This window comes from Sinohyriopsis cumingii, chromosome 6, assembly GCF_028554795.1.
Source record: "Sinohyriopsis cumingii isolate HCF-2022 chromosome 6, ASM2855479v2, whole genome shotgun sequence".
NCBI classification, from domain to species: domain Eukaryota; kingdom Metazoa; phylum Mollusca; class Bivalvia; order Unionida; family Unionidae; genus Sinohyriopsis; species Sinohyriopsis cumingii.
The window spans coordinates 154,459,474-154,475,357 of record NC_142966.1 but is presented as its reverse complement, the minus strand read 5'-3'; the positions used below and the strand labels follow the sequence as shown (position 1 = coordinate 154,475,357).

Below are 15,884 nucleotides of genomic sequence, written 5' to 3'. Positions count from 1 at the left end.
ATAATGCCTCAGGAGATTCTACTTTTCGGCCAAGAAAATTCTGCAAAGATATGACTATCTTTGATAGACATGGATATCTGGCAACAATTCCCACCAGTGATCTACACGTTGTTTCTCCTTTAATTCTGAAGTTAATCAGTTTGGAGTTGTATATTGCTTTGAAATCATCCTGATTCAATTCCTTGTCCATTTAGCACGTTAGCCACTACTGTAAAGTTCTATATGGCACAAAAAGCAAAATGCTTGTCCTGGCGTTCAGTTTTCATACAGATTGACCAGTTATGTTCCCATCAAATTTGCATTCAGGGTATTCTCATTGCCGCACATTTTTCAAATGGTTATTCAATCTCTCGTCCTGCTCGAAAATTTGAATCGCCATGTTTAGCAAACATGCTCTTTCCCATCAGTTTCTGTTACGCGACAATTCATTGGGCAATTACAAAATGTTGACCAATCAGAAAGCTTTATACAACGATCCTCTGTTAAACAATAAATGGAACAAATACTTATTTGAAAGCTCATTGTGGAATGGGACCGGATAGAGCATTATTTAAAAAAAAAGTTTCGGAGACGATATTAAAAAATGGGTCCATATCAAGGAAATTCAGGTCAGGAGAAAAGCAAAATTGTTTTAAAACGGAAAACGAGATGAAAACTTGTTTTAGGGCAGTTAAATCCAATTGAAGTTAAACAAAAATACAACAAGAACAACAACAAACTTGAAAAAGAAATTTAACAAGGAAATCTGTGGAAAGAAGTTATAAATTGTGCCCAAAATAAACAATAAGATTACAGCTATCAGAAACAGGAAATATAAATGCTGCTGAAAATCATTCAAATTGTACCAGAAACTATAAATTTTAATATATCTTATTGATATTTTTATTGAACTGTCGGTGATATTACAATCACAAAATATCACTGTATTTTCGGTCATTGAACTTTACAGACACACAAAAGCCAAGTCCTAATTATGCCTTATTTAACTGATGTAAATGACCAAGTTCTTCATTCCGCCTAGATGTTGGTTAGAAAATAAGCCAAGTCCAGATTCCTCCTTTCATATAATAGATGCCAGTGAATAAGTTCCTAATTCCACCTAGATGGTGGATGGAAAATCAACCAAGTCCAAAATTATGCCTAAAGATGTATTTATAGCAGGAATTTGACAAAAGTCCATCTTACAGTTAGACGGACTCGTAGATGAATTCATCTTTGACTTCTCAAATTTTCCATGTCTGCCTTTGTATTAACCAGATTTTTAACATTTTAGGCAGATTCCGCCTGGAGTCTGCTTAAGTTCCAGGTGGAATCTGCCTAATTATTTCGTACGGGTTGTAAGATCATTCCCCCCCCCACTAGAAATGTTCAAATGTATGTTGCAAGCTGTGCAGTAAGTAAAGCTTCCTCCCTTTTCACTATGCTTCATACATTTAAATTTGCCTATCCAAGCACTGTTGAACTTGCAAACATTTCTTTTTTTTCAAAGGCATTATTTCCATCAAATCCATTAGCAGACATTTTGACATGGCACCAGAATTTTTTTAATAACCCCGGAAGCAAGTTGTAGTAATATACACAAGTTTTTATGTGTTTGGTGATTTGCCTCCAACGGAGCACACTGCATAGTGTACAACAAGAAAGGCCGATGATATTCCGTTTGTGAAACCACGATAATAATTTGTCTAATACGTAACCTGTTCGACTGTTCAGTCGGCGTTTGAATTTTAGCGGACACTAGAGTCTAGACAAAATGTGTTACCCCGCGTATTTCTTTGATGCCAGACATTCAACGTCGGTGGACAATGTTTTATTAAACACGTTAATATTATTAATCCTTTATGGTTTCTGTGTGGATTAAATATAGGCCGTTTTATAGAATATGGGGGGGTGTGTGTAAAAAAAAGTATGCATGTGTACGGGGGTGGGTGGGGTCAAGCTTTGCCAGATTTTTGCGTACGTACTAAACGGATGACCCCTAAGCCGAATTACACAATTCAGTAAGTATAAGATTGTATTGACTTTTGTGCGAACGTTAGGCATGGAAGAAAACAACGTAGCTTATGTAATTCTCCAAATTTTCTGGAAAATGACTTGAGAGTTTATTAGGCCAAAAGGACTGTGCATCAGTGTTTATTTTTTTCCAGATGTGTGGCAATGTATTTGTTTTACAGTTTTATAGTGGGGTTTTAGAAGTTTGTGAATAAAGGAGTTGCATCATGTTTATGGTACATAGGATTCATTTCAGGGCAAAAGTTTTATTTCCTTTTTATATTTGTAAACTGTGTATTTTGGGGAGAGAAACATGTCACCTTTTTACGGATTACTTTATTAAACATCAGCCAAGGCTCGGCTAGCGTGGGTACGTGGGAAAGCCTGCCAGTAGCTTCTCGTGGGTCGGTGGTTCTTCCCTGGGTTTTTCAGGGTTCTTCCTCCACCATTAATACTGGCCGCCATGTATAGCCTATCGTGTGCTGAAAAATGGCGTTAAACACTACAACAACATTAAACATCAACCACGATCAGTATGCAATTATTAACTCTATTCTTTGACAGCTGTTAAAGTTTAATGGGTATCTCAGGTTATACGAGACCTTAATTCTGAATCGTTTCGTTTTATGAACAGGGAAATGAACCTTAATATGTTCAAATACAAGGAGCCTGTTGGGTCAAAATAAGATTAAAACTCACTGTGAGAAAATAAGTTGAAGATGTTTTAAAATTTAAAAAATACAACAAAGCAACAGCAAGTGCAAAATAGAAATAAAGTCTATTTGACAATAATGGGGATGCTTGACATTCAACATTTACACAAAATATTTAAGTCCAAATTGCTCATGTGATAACTCACATGAGAAAATCCAACTTTGAATAAATTTGAAATAAGTGTTTAACCAGAATCAGAGTCCAAGTTTCTCACGTGATAACTCGCGTGAGAAATTAGAACTCTGCCTTATTTTCAAACATGGTTGTATGTAATGGAAAAGAATGTTTTCTAAGTTCTACTTTCTCATGTGAAAATTTAGATTCTCACGTGAGCAAAATCTGCACACGTGAGAATCAGGTTAGTTTTTCCTTGGCTCACAAGATCTAACAAACTGCACACATGAGCCTGCAAAATCTACCCAATTTGCATACATTTCTAACAAGGTTCTCATGTGCAGCTTATGAGCAGCTCATGTGAACTGGTGAGATTTTTCTGTACGGGGTCTTCAGTTGGTAAATGTTTGAATAAAGGTTTCACTAGTCCTAAGGTTTTTTTGGTCTGAAAGTATCTAAAAATGGGCTAATTGGTTGAACCATCCTGTACGAAAACTTCCGCCCTGACTTTAACCAGATTCCAGGTGGAATTTTAAAGCGGATTTCCCTTAAAGCCTAGATTCCACTTATTATAAATTTTAGGTGGGTTCAGGGTGGAATACAGCCCGAAATATGCAAATTAGTCCGTCTATTACTAGGTGGAATTTATTTATTCCGCCTACTAGGCAGAACATGTATGAAAACTTCCGCCCCGACTTTAACCAGATTTCAGGTGGAATTTTAAAGCGGATTTCACTTAAAGCCTAGATTCCACTTATTATAAATTTTAGGCGGATTCAGGGTGGAATACAGCCCGAAATATGTAAATTAGTCCGTCTATTACTAGGTGGAATTTGTTTATTCAGCCAACTAGGCGGAATTAGTTTATTCCGCCTACTAGGTGGAATTTGTTTATTCTGTCTACCAGGCGGAATCTGTTTATTCCGCTTATTTAGCCTAGATTCCCCTTATTATCACTTTTAGGCAGATTCAGGGTGGAATATTGCTTGAAATTACTGTTACTAGGCAGAATCTTTATTTCTGCCTAATTACATGGAAATACCTGCAGAAACCCCATCCAATAATGAAAATGTCAAGGCAGATTTCATATGGGTTTTTTTAAGCATTTTCTGCCTAAACCATAAAAAATATACTTCAGATTTCTATTATGTATTAAACTGCCTAATGATTTTTTAGATATTATTGGGAATCAATGATAAATATTCACAGTAATATTTAAAATGGATCATAAATTTTATTTTGACAGACATTATCAAATAAGATTTAGGTTTTACTTGTCCTAAGGGGCAATGCCATTTTCTTTCTTGCATACAAAATTTAATCCAACATGGCATCACTTAGTAATATTCATTTCACTTAAAAGTTTGGTGAGATTTCACACATATTTTGACCAAAAACTTCCAATGAAATCATGTTGGGGTCTCACTCAAACTTCTTTGAAAAAAAATTACAACTTCTGTAAGATTTCACTAAAATTTTGATCATTGTATAGTATTTTACTGAAGTTTTTGTTAGTGTTTCAGACATTTCAAAGAAATAATGGATATGAATTAAACAGGACTTTATTAACCAAGGTGATATTTAAGTGTGCATGAAAACAATTATACTGATGTTGTATTATATGACATCCAAGGCAAGAGAAATGGGAGTTAATACTAATAAAAACAATAATAATAATAATGACTTTATTTAGAGAAGGTAATTCAATTAGTTACATAACTAATCTACCTTGAGGCCTTCTATCTGTGATGTACAACATATACAGTATATACAACATGATATGAAGTATCTGACACAAAATAATTAAGTGGTTTTAAAAATCAAAGTATCAAGCCTGGAACATATGCACAGGCATCTGTGAACACATTTAACATAAATAAAATATAAAATATTAATCTGCATTGAAAAATTCTGCCGTGAAAATAATGCGAAATTACTGAAAAGCATCCATTTGAGACAATTTGATTATGAGAAGAAGAAAAGCTAGGAGCCTGCCTTATGTCATTTGTACTGTAGACTGGATTTTTGATTGCACAAACTATGATGCTGTTGTGGTCTCTAGAATTAGTCCTTTTTCCAAAAGCAGCCGCGAAAAACGTTTATCATGATATAATAACTCTTATTTTACACTGAATTCCAACACACCAAGAATATTTTGATAATATACACAATAATGCCTCACGAGATAGAAAGTAGATTCTACTTTTCGGCCAAGAAAACTCCGCAAAGATATGACTATCTTTGATAGACATGGATATCTGGCAACAATCCCCACCAGTGATCTACACGTTGACCCTCCTTAAATTCTGAAGTTAATCAGTTTGGAGTTGTATATTACTTCGAAATCGTCCCGATTCAATTCCTTGTTCTTTTTAGCACGTTAGCCGCTACTGTAAAGCTCTTTATGGCACAAAAAGCAAAATGCTTGTCCTGGCGTTCAGTTTTCTTACAGATTGACCAGTTATGTTCCCATCAAATTTGCGTTCAGGGTATTCTCATTGCCGCACATTTTTCAAATGGTTATTCAATCTCTCGTCCCGCTTGAAAATTCGAATCACCATGCTTAGTAAACATGCTCTTTCCCATCAGTTTCTGTTACGCGACGATTCATTGGGCAATTACAAAATGTTGACCAATCTGAAAGCTTTATACAACGATCCTCTGTTAAACGATAAACGAAACAAATACTTATTTGAAAGCTCGTTGTGGAATGGGACCGGATAGAGCATTATTTAAAAAAAAAAAGTTTCGGAGACAATATTAAAAAATGGGTCCATATCGAGGAAATTGAGGTCAGGAGAAAAGCGAAATTATATTTTAAAACGGAAAACAAGATGAAAACTTGTTCGAGGGCAGCTGAATCCAATTGAAGTTAAATAAAAATACAACAACAACAAATTTGAAAAAGAAATTTAACAAGGAAAGCTGTGGAGAGAAGTTATTAAAATAATTGTGTCCAAAATAAGCAATAAAAATTTACAGCTATCAGAAACAGGAAATAATTTTAAATGCTGCCGAAAATCATTCAAATTGTACCAGAAACAATAAATTTTATTATATCTTATTAATATTTTTGTTGAACTGTCAGTGATATTGCAATCACAAAATATCACTATATTTTCAGTCATTTAACTTTACAGACACACTGAAGCCAAGTCCTAATTATGGCTTCTTTAACTGATGTAAATGACTAAGTTCTTCATTCTGCCAAGATGTTGGTTAGAAAATAAACTAAGTCCTGATTCCTCCTTTCATATAATAGATGAAAGTGACTAAGTTCCTAATTCCACCTAGATGGTGGGTGGAAAATCAGCCAAGTCCAAAAATACGCCTAAAGATGTATTTATAGCAGGAATTTGACAAAATTCCATCTTAGAGTTAGACGGACTCTTAGATGGATTCATCTTTGACTTTTCAAATTTTCCATGTCCGCCTTTGTAGTAACCAGATTTTTAACATTTTAGGCAGATTCCGCCTGGAGTCTGCTTAAGTTCCAGGTGGAATCTGCCTAATTATTTCGTACGGAATTCAGTGTTTTAAACATATTTTTAAGTATCCAACCTAATGCACCTTTGGCACACTGAATCTTGGGACTATTAAACCCTTCTTTTGGATCAGTTGACCTTTGAACTAACATACCTTCAGATCTCTGAACGTTTAGAACATTGAACCCCTTCTTTCAGACAAATCAAATTCAAATTAATTTGGACAACTGAATTCTACAGCCATTGAACCTTTCTTCCAGACTGATGACCCTTTGAATCAATGAACCTTGGAAATGCAAGAGTTTAAGCATACTAGCTTCAACAGAACATACCTTTAAAATGTGGAGAAATGTTGGCACAAGGATACATGGAAATCTCACTCCACATGTTTAACTTGTACAAATCTGAATGAATGTTTGCCCAATATGTTGTCTTTGTTCCAATGATATGTGGAACAATGCCAAGAGTCCATACACCTATAAAGCAAGGGAGATTATGCCCTTCTTCCCCACTACTCCTTGATCACAGGAGAGTATGGGATTATTAACTTGATCTCAGGAGAGATGGCATCTTCCACTTCTCTAGAGAAGAATACTGTCCCATTTGGGACAGTTTTGTTTGGAGTCCCAGAGGACCTTGAATACAACTCCTTATCCCAAGAGAGTATGGGGCCAATGACTCCTTGATTTTTTCAATGCAGGATTATATTTTGTGTTTTATATATGTTTGTGTTTTCACTGATGCCTGTGCTGTGTTCCAGGCTTGATAGTTTTAAAATAACTTAATTAGTGTCAAGCCTGAGACTCTTGACATGTTGTATATCACAGATAGAAGGCCTCAAGGTAGATTAGTTCTGTAACTAATTGAGTTACCTTCTCTAAATAAAGTCTTTATTATTATTATTATTATTATTATTACTATTATTATTATTATTATTATCCCACGAGCATATGGGATCTGCCTCGTGAAGTTGAGAGACTTGTTGCTTCTGAAGAGCCACTCAAGGCTATTCGGTAGAAACAGTGAAAAGTTGCTCCAAGGAGTGTATGGGATCTGTCTAGAAAAAGTTAACAGTTGCAGATCTCTGTCAGGGTTGGCACTTCTTTATCCCAGGTGTGTATGGGACATGCTGTTTTTGGAGTAGAGAAGCATAATAGCCCAGAAGAGTCCCAACCTTCTATATGGATTGGCAGACCAGATTGTGCAACTTGAAGTGGAGGAAGTGATGAAGATGTTCATTTGGAGGCTTGTCCACCAGATACATGTCATCGGGCTGGTCTTAGACCTTTATAATGACAAGTTACCAGTCATTGGTTGTCAAGTTCTGGGCAGTGGGAGTCCCATCATTGGTACATGAACAGGAATTGGGTTGATAACCCCATTCCATCTCCATTATACCACTGTCCTCTTGGGTTTAACTCATTAACCCCTGGCGCTGCGTTTACTTGGCAGGAGGTAGTAGCCTACTGCCGAACTCTGTAGCAACAAGGTCATGTATGATACACTAAAGTAGGTGGTATTATAGAAAGGTAGACAGATGTAGCTCTACAATAATACCAAATAATCTGGACATCTTTTACACCCAAAATTTGCCGTGGTCAGAATCTGATTTTGTGTCCGGATTTTAGACTTTTTGGCCTCAGATCTAAGGCAGACTGATCTGAACTGCACACAGACATGTGAACCTTTACAAAAAGTTGGATAAGGTGGGCATTCAGAATAAAGAGTGGTCTCAATAAGAAAATCATGGGTCTGTTAAACAAAAAACCAGCAGCATTAATCCAGCAAAATAACCAATGCAAACTGATGTTTCTAACACAACAAGGCATTAGGCTTAGTGGTTAGAGCGTCTGCCTCGGATGTGGTAGGTCATGGGTTCAATCCCTGGCCGAGTCGTACCAAAGACTTACAAAAATGCTACTAACAGCAACCTCGATTGGCGCTCACCATTAAGAGATTTGTGTTAGGACTGGTCGGTCTGGTGTCAGGATAATGTGACTGGGTGGGACATCATGCTATGTGTCTGTGGCATGATGCCCCAGTGCTAGACATCACTATAAACTGCCACACTGCAGACATAGCAAAATGACTGAAAAATTGTTAAAGTTATGTTTAAAAAAATCTAAATCCAAATGGAAAATATTTTGGAAGTTAATGTATTAGGGGGATGTATTCAGAAATAGCTCCCAAAATGCGTTTCCTACTTACCTTTCATGTGAAAGTGACAAACTACCAGGGGTTTACCTGTGTGACCCAGGTGTGTTCATCATGAGTGAGCAAGTGATTGATCCAGTACACAGTGCATGAAGAGGACCAACACCATCTTACTGATTTTGTATGGACCTATGGTGGTGATCACAATTCAAAAGAATTGTAACATTTGAATATTTAGGGTCTTGATGTCTGGCAGGTTATCATTTATGTGTTATAGTGTTGATATATTGAAATACCAGCATGCAGGTTATGTATTGTTGTGTATCATATTTGTCTAGTACAGTAGTCCCCCTCTTATAAGGCCACCCCTAATGCAGCAGGGAAGTGGCCTTATAATGCGGGTGGCCTTTCTAGAGGGGGATGACGTGTGAATAGTAAATACATATGAAAAAAGTTACAAGTACATTTAAGTTTAAATATTTAATATTTTAATTAAAAAATCACATGCATGATGTGAAATAAATGTAAAACAAACTTTGTCATCATTTGCAAAAGAATGCTATGAATAACCATTGATACAGTTTTAAAAATGTCTTTATAATTATGTTACAGTTCACATCACGTCACTTTGTTGGTAACAGTCTAAAAAACAAACCAGTCTCATCACATTAAAAATATCCTTGCTGCCATATCCCCTGCATATATCGTTTAGTCTTTTGTTCCAATCTTCGACAATTTCATTATTAACTTAAGCTGATTCGCCGCTAATGACAGAACACTTGATATTGTGTTGCACTTGAAATCTGTGCAACCATCCGTTGCTTGCGGTAAAGTCATCATATCCCAGTTCAACTGACAAAATTTTTGCTTTTTCTTGTCTTTCAAATCAGGATACAAACGTCTCCTGGCTCGAACAATCTTCTTTTCTCCGTCCATTTCACTTTTCCACTTCTGCAGAATTGTTTCATTATCTTTCACGAGATTGTTTATCTGAGTCTTCCCGATGTTAGATTTCTGCAAGGATCCTCGACGACCCCCCCCCCCGGTCAGTTGAATTACTTTCACGTTCTCCTCTAAACTGAGAATTTTTATTTTCCTCGATGACATGTTGATCTTTTTGCAGCAAGTTGTTCATGTTGCCAACTAAAATACTGATAAAACAATTTTGTATGCATCTAAACAAATTGCCGTGTGTTTTTAAAGGAAGTGATCTTGTCACGGGAATCGTTTGTCGCAGTCTGGTACCCTATTGTTTTTAAACATTTCTTGAAACTAGGTGAGAGAAGCCAAAACGGCTTCGATATGTACCATTAACATCACGCAGATTTGACCTCGCGGCCGCTAGGATTCGTAATTTTTAAAATTATTGTCAGTAGTAATAGCCACTGATTACCAAAGTGAACAAGCTCTACATCTTACTAAAGGAAGCCATAAAGGCTATTAAACAATTTTCCTGCTGACTTGGGTATTGTACATCGATACTGCCACTTCTCAGCTGTTACTACTGTTCAATAATTGTATTCTTAACAATTATCAGAGTGACTAAACTGGACATCTTATGATAACACAGCAGTAAGGCTAATTGGATTACATGTATGTACCCTTTTGTATGGATTAAAAGTTGAGTCTTTCTCGGTTTTTATGGAATAAATTTGGCTTCTCATGAGGCGTAAATGATATAATATTAACCTTAGTGGTAAATGTACTTTACTCTACACTTCTTTCAGTAACGAAAACCTGACATCGGGAAACAGAAATAGGATTACATAACACACGTTATGAATACAATACTGGTTTTGGATACATATTCAAATAAAATGCGGCCGCTTGTGAGGGGTAAATTTTATGATTTTGCACTAATATGCTGGCCGCTGGTCGCGTTAGCCGGGTGGCCTTTCGCGAGGGGTACTTTTGAACACAAACTCGTCGGTGCCAACGGATTCTGGCCGTAAGGAGCGGGTGGCCGCTGGTCAGGGGGGCCGTTCAAGAGGGGGACTACTGTATTGTGTATTTAAGTATTTGTTCTGTTCTGCTTTAGTATTGTATATTTAGTATTCATTCTGTTTCATCATAGTTTTTTTTCTTTTATCAAGTATAAAAGAAAACCACAACTGGCAAGTGTTGTATTTGCTTCATTTTATGCAGTGCCTGGCTCACACTTGTCATACTAGGGAAGTGGATCTGATCATCGTTCATACTTTCCATCTACTTCCTTTCAGTCCCAATGGATGTGGGGACATTATTCAAGGGAAGCAAGTCTCGATCTCTTCCCATTAGCAGTGCCATGGATGCCATGCTTTGTTTTAGTAGCAATTCAGATGTAGCTAGATGCAGACCTGTGTCTTCTGCTGATGAAGAACAAAAATAGGAGGAAGGTTCAGTCCTAATCCACTTGACAATTGAAAAGGGACAAACTGCATTACTGTCACCAAAAAAAGCCTGTGAATAAGGGCAGCAGGTACACTTGAGGGATGAGGTTACTCCTGCAGACTGGTTTACCTCTTGTCAGAGAGGTACTGGGTCATGGGATTCCCATCACCTCTGAGATGATATCCTCAAATTTGGTGGACTGCAACAAATTTACTAAGGAACTGGCTGAGCAATTTCCTCTTCCTCTCTTTGGCTTCCCATTGTCAACCAACCTGTCACTTCAGGTGAATTCGGAGAAAAACATCCTCAAGTTTGAAGATGCACCAGGGGGCCACATCATGACCATGATGCTAATGGTGGGACAGCTTCACCTCTGCATTAACTTTGCCTTTTAGATGTCCAAGGTCTTACTGCATCACAGTAAGAACCTTCTTACAGGCTGCTCAATTGTAGGCTGATATTCTTGGAGCTGCTTTTTGGAGGTCTCATTCCCTCTGTGGCATCTCTAGACCCGAGTGACCAAAGCACTGGGCTCTTACAGCTGTTCCTAGCCTGTTGAAACCATCCCGGTGCCATTCGCATCCAAACCACCACTTGGGGCCTTCCTTAAAGTTGTTGAAACGGATGCAGCCTCTTCTGTTCAGGAAGCAACATCATTGAAAGTTTCCCTCTCACCCATCTTTAGCTAGCTGAGGAAAATGGAATGGGCATGTGGGGAAGAAGGCCAAAGAGACTCTAACTTTCTTGTGCCATGAATCCCAGGATTCCCGTGCGCACTCAGCCGGTCTCTATTCAGAGGTTTAGTTTGGTATAATGAAAGAAACCCAAGTAGTTTTTGTTCTAAAAGAAAGATGTGATCTTTGTTTCCAGGAATATTCTTCTCTTAGAAGGACCACCATTGGTTTTCACCAGTCTAAACTGGCTCGATTACGGGAGACCTCTTTCAAATTCACAAAGGGACTGACACTCACTTTTCTGATCAGAATATTTTGAGCTGCAGAGACTTTTGTCTCTCGCTAATGCCCAAAAGGAATCTAATATACATCTTCTGAGCTTTGTTGAATACCCTTTGTCTACTGAAGTGTGACTCCTCCTTTAAGAACGTTACCTACAAGACTGTTTTCCTGATCTCCTTAGCATCTGCAAGGAGTGAGCTTCATTACTTGTCTATAGCAAAGGTAGTTTTAATGACTGGCAACGAGTGTTTCTCTCTATCAAACAGGTTTTTTTGGGGGGGTGACAAACGAGCTTTATTGGAGCCCCACACCATCTAGAGATCACCATGCTAACTCGTATCTGTGCTAGGGATGCACAAGATAGACTTCTGTTCAGTTAGGGTGTAAAGTTAATTTAGTTCTGTGGTGAGGGAAAGAAAACGTGGAAAGTGACTCCTCCAACCAATTAAGGAATTGGCTGAGATGTCCGTATCCACTATTTCCATGTGGATTGTCCTCCCTGTCAAGAAAGTTTATCCATCCCTCTCAAAAACTCCTAAAAGTTCAATCTCAAGGCGACAAATGACACTACATACTATTTGCACTACTAGTACAGGTCTCCCAGTAAACTCTTAAGCAGCCTGTGAGTTATGAAGTCTTTGTTTACTTTTATTTTATTTCATGTTGGAGAAATCACAAAATGTACACTTTAATAATAATAACATGAAAGCAGTCATAGCAGTTTCTAAAAGTTTAATGCACGCTAATCGACCAAGAGCTGGTCACCACTGTGTGCTGTGTTGTGACCTTGCTAATTTTGTCTTGACATTATTTTGTCAAGTATTGGGACACTGAAAATGCTGAATTTCTTTTTTTTACATGAATACAAGTCTAATCAATGGGACATGACAAAGATAAATTTTGTTATGTCCCAAAATGTATTTATTATGTTATATCATTGTTACTCAACAGTTTATTAGAAATATTGGTGATATATTATTGCTCTGTCCCTTCATGGATATTTCCAATATATTTGTATCTTGTCCTGTAACAAATAAATGTATATTTTTGGTTGTAACTTGACAATGATGGTGTTTCTCATATGTCCACTACAAGGCCAAGCATACTGTGTTGGAAGTCCATCATCTGTATGTTGGGTACCAATTTTCTTTCTGCACTACAACTCTTAGTTCTTTACTATCTAGAGTTACCAAACCTTTCGGAAAGCTTCTAGATAGGCCAAGAAATTACCTTACCAGTGTTAGAGTTAAAAGTTTAAAAGGTGAAGGTCTCTGTGATTGAAAAAAAGAAATGTTGATTCTGCACAAGTTCTTCAACATGAATAGGGGAGCTGCTTTGGCTCATTGGTTAGTATGCTGGGCTTGCAACCAAAAGGGTATGGGTTCAAATCAAACTACCTGGCCAGCATGGGTCAGCTACAGTGCTGTGTCCTTGGGCAAGGCACTTTACTCCAATTGCTTCCGTCCTAAATAACCTACTTCTGTGCCATAAACTACCAAATTTAAACAGAACCGACCAAACTGCCATGAACAGTTACTGAACTTTGTTAATGGCTTGCACTTGGGATATGGAAGAACCATATTGATTTGGGGGATGGTGTATGGCTTGAATTTAGGAAATGGAAGGACCATATTGATTTGGTGGACTGTGGATGGCTTGAATGTAGGATATAGAAGAAGTAACATTGATTTGGGGGAAAAGTTGAAGGTCAAAATGACTGTGCTTGAAGGAAGAAACTTTTCTGCACATTTAGATTATTTCAATACCAGTAATACCTTGTCAAAATGTTTAGGTTATTCATACCTTTTGACTAGTCATCTTCCAAGTTAATCATGCCAACTAATGACCACAGATTATAAAACAGTTGGGGTATGTATTGTGTTTTTACAGTGTTTTAATGATCGACCCTATTTTAATGGAAGTAATACATTATAAAGTTGTCTAAACCTGGTAGCAAGTCCCATTGTGCTGTTGGAAGGATAGTCGAGCCGCTTGTTGCTTAAGTAGGTCTTTTTAGAGATGGAGGCTTGATGCTGGTTTGTTGCACAAGAGTTCCTGAAAAATTCGAAACTCCTGCTCCAAGTCTTCATCACCTGTTTACCAGGCACTGGACAAGGTCATTCTTAGATCTGGTCAAACAGTATCTGTCATTGAACACTAGGTAGTGGATTTTGACATAGGTCACTGACCACCAGTAGCTGACCTATGAAAAGTATCATGTGATATCCACCCTCTTGTATCTGAGGTGGGGATGATCAAGATGGACTCCTTTGCCTGCTTAGGATTGGACGTTTCTGTTGGGCTACATCAACAATGAAAACCATCTTCCTCTCAAAGATTATTGATAAGCATCGTCTGGAGTTGGATCAAAAAGGCAACCAATCGCTTCACAAGAGGTTACTATTTCATGAGGAGGAAATAACTAATGACATCAGGGCTTTGCTTCATCTTGGGCCTATTTTAAATCGTTCTGATCTGAAAGATTTTATGATATCCATCTTTTGGTGACCTAACTGCACTCACTTTGGTGTCCCTTTGATTTGTGTTGTCAGAGCAAAGGCATTCATGAATGGGTCCAGTTGTGTCTGCCCAACGTGTCAAGTAATCCTCCATCTTCAGTAGAGCATCAGCTGGCAGTATGACGAGTTTACAGTGACAGCTTATTTTAGACTAGTGGTTCCCAAACTTTTTTGGGTCACCGCCTCCTTGGTGCCCCCCCCCCCAGACCTTGTAACAAGCATTGCTCAGCATTAGCACCTTTCTTGGTAATCATACCGCCCACTTTGGGAACCACGTTTTAGACATCAGCCTCCTGCCAGGCTTACAAATTCATCAACACAATAAGCATGCAGTGTATTGCTGCTATTAAAAGGGAGTGTTTTGGGGTGGGGGTGGGGCTAAAACCAATTAGGATTAAAGTAATACTTATGTTATTTCCTGATTCTTGTCACCCTAATTGCCCTGATATCTTCAAGTCCCCTTCAAGTCACAAAAGGGATGATTTTCCAAATGATCGAAATTGACTACAATATCAGAGTAAGATTATATGGGTTTTATTCATAACCTACAATTACAGATTGGAGAGGAGAAGAATCATCTTGTATGGGGGATAACCACCAGGAAATGTGATAATCTTATAATCAATAGCAGACAAGTGTTATGTAATTAAAATTAGTTCTCCCCCTCATTACCCCCTTTGAATTTATCTCCCAGCGGGAAATGGCCTGTTTTTTGTTTGTTTTAAAATGAAGCAATTATTTAAACCTCTCATCTTGGAAATTACTGAACACTCGTTAACTCACTTCCCATCTCAGATGCTCATGTTACTGTTTTGTTTCTTTCTTGGGGATGCTTTGGGTGTTGACCTTTTAAAACAGAATTAAGGATTACAATAGATCTATGTTTCTTAATATTCTGTCTTTATTCCAGCTCTTCTGGACCCAGATCCATTACTACACACTCTACCAAGCCTGTAGACTGTACTTTTCACTGAATGACAAGGACCCAGAAACAGTGAGTTTTCATAATTTGGAAATTTATAAAGTTAATATTTCCTGCAAGGTATTTTGTCTTGGCCAGCAATTTTCTTACGAGAACATTTTTAACAGCAATTTGTCTCAGTGCTGCTAGTTATACTATTATTATTGTCTGACAGGTCAGTCTCTGGGAAAAAGATTGGTCAAATCAGAAGAAACCTCATAAATGCCCCCTTGATGATGCAAGTTAAATATGCTTCATTGAACACAATTGCCCCAATATCTCTTGAAACAATTTCAAAGAAAAATGACAGCACATAACAAAATGTATTGCAAAGAGAAAAAAAAAAAGAACAACGCTTGTCAATTTACATGTTCTTTGTTGCATATTAGAAATTTATCTGAAATTAAATACCGTTTTTAAGATATGTTGCATTTTATACTGTTTTAAAGCCCACACATGAAATGTTATTTTTTGATTCAGGATGAAATGTTACAATAGGTATTTGTGAGTTTGTCAGATAATCAATTTTTTTTGTAGGAACTGTTTAAAAGTCGTCAATCATTCGTAACTGTTCATGAAGTCATGAGAAATTTTGTTCATTGTAGTTCATGAACATGGT

At 37.4% G+C, this 15,884-nt stretch overlaps 1 protein-coding gene across 2 annotated transcripts in view; it reads left to right on the top strand.

Moving 5' to 3' along the window:
- Positions 1–15,884, top strand: part of LOC149798310 (uncharacterized) — a 238,663-nt gene that overhangs the window by 29,366 nt on the left and 193,413 nt on the right. For both annotated transcript variants that reach the window (XM_089963443.1, XM_089963442.1), the window contains exon 2: positions 15,215–15,298. In XM_089963443.1, the coding sequence (XP_089819569.1) occupies positions 15,215–15,298 (84 nt within the window). The remainder of the gene's footprint in view (positions 1–15,214; positions 15,299–15,884) is intronic.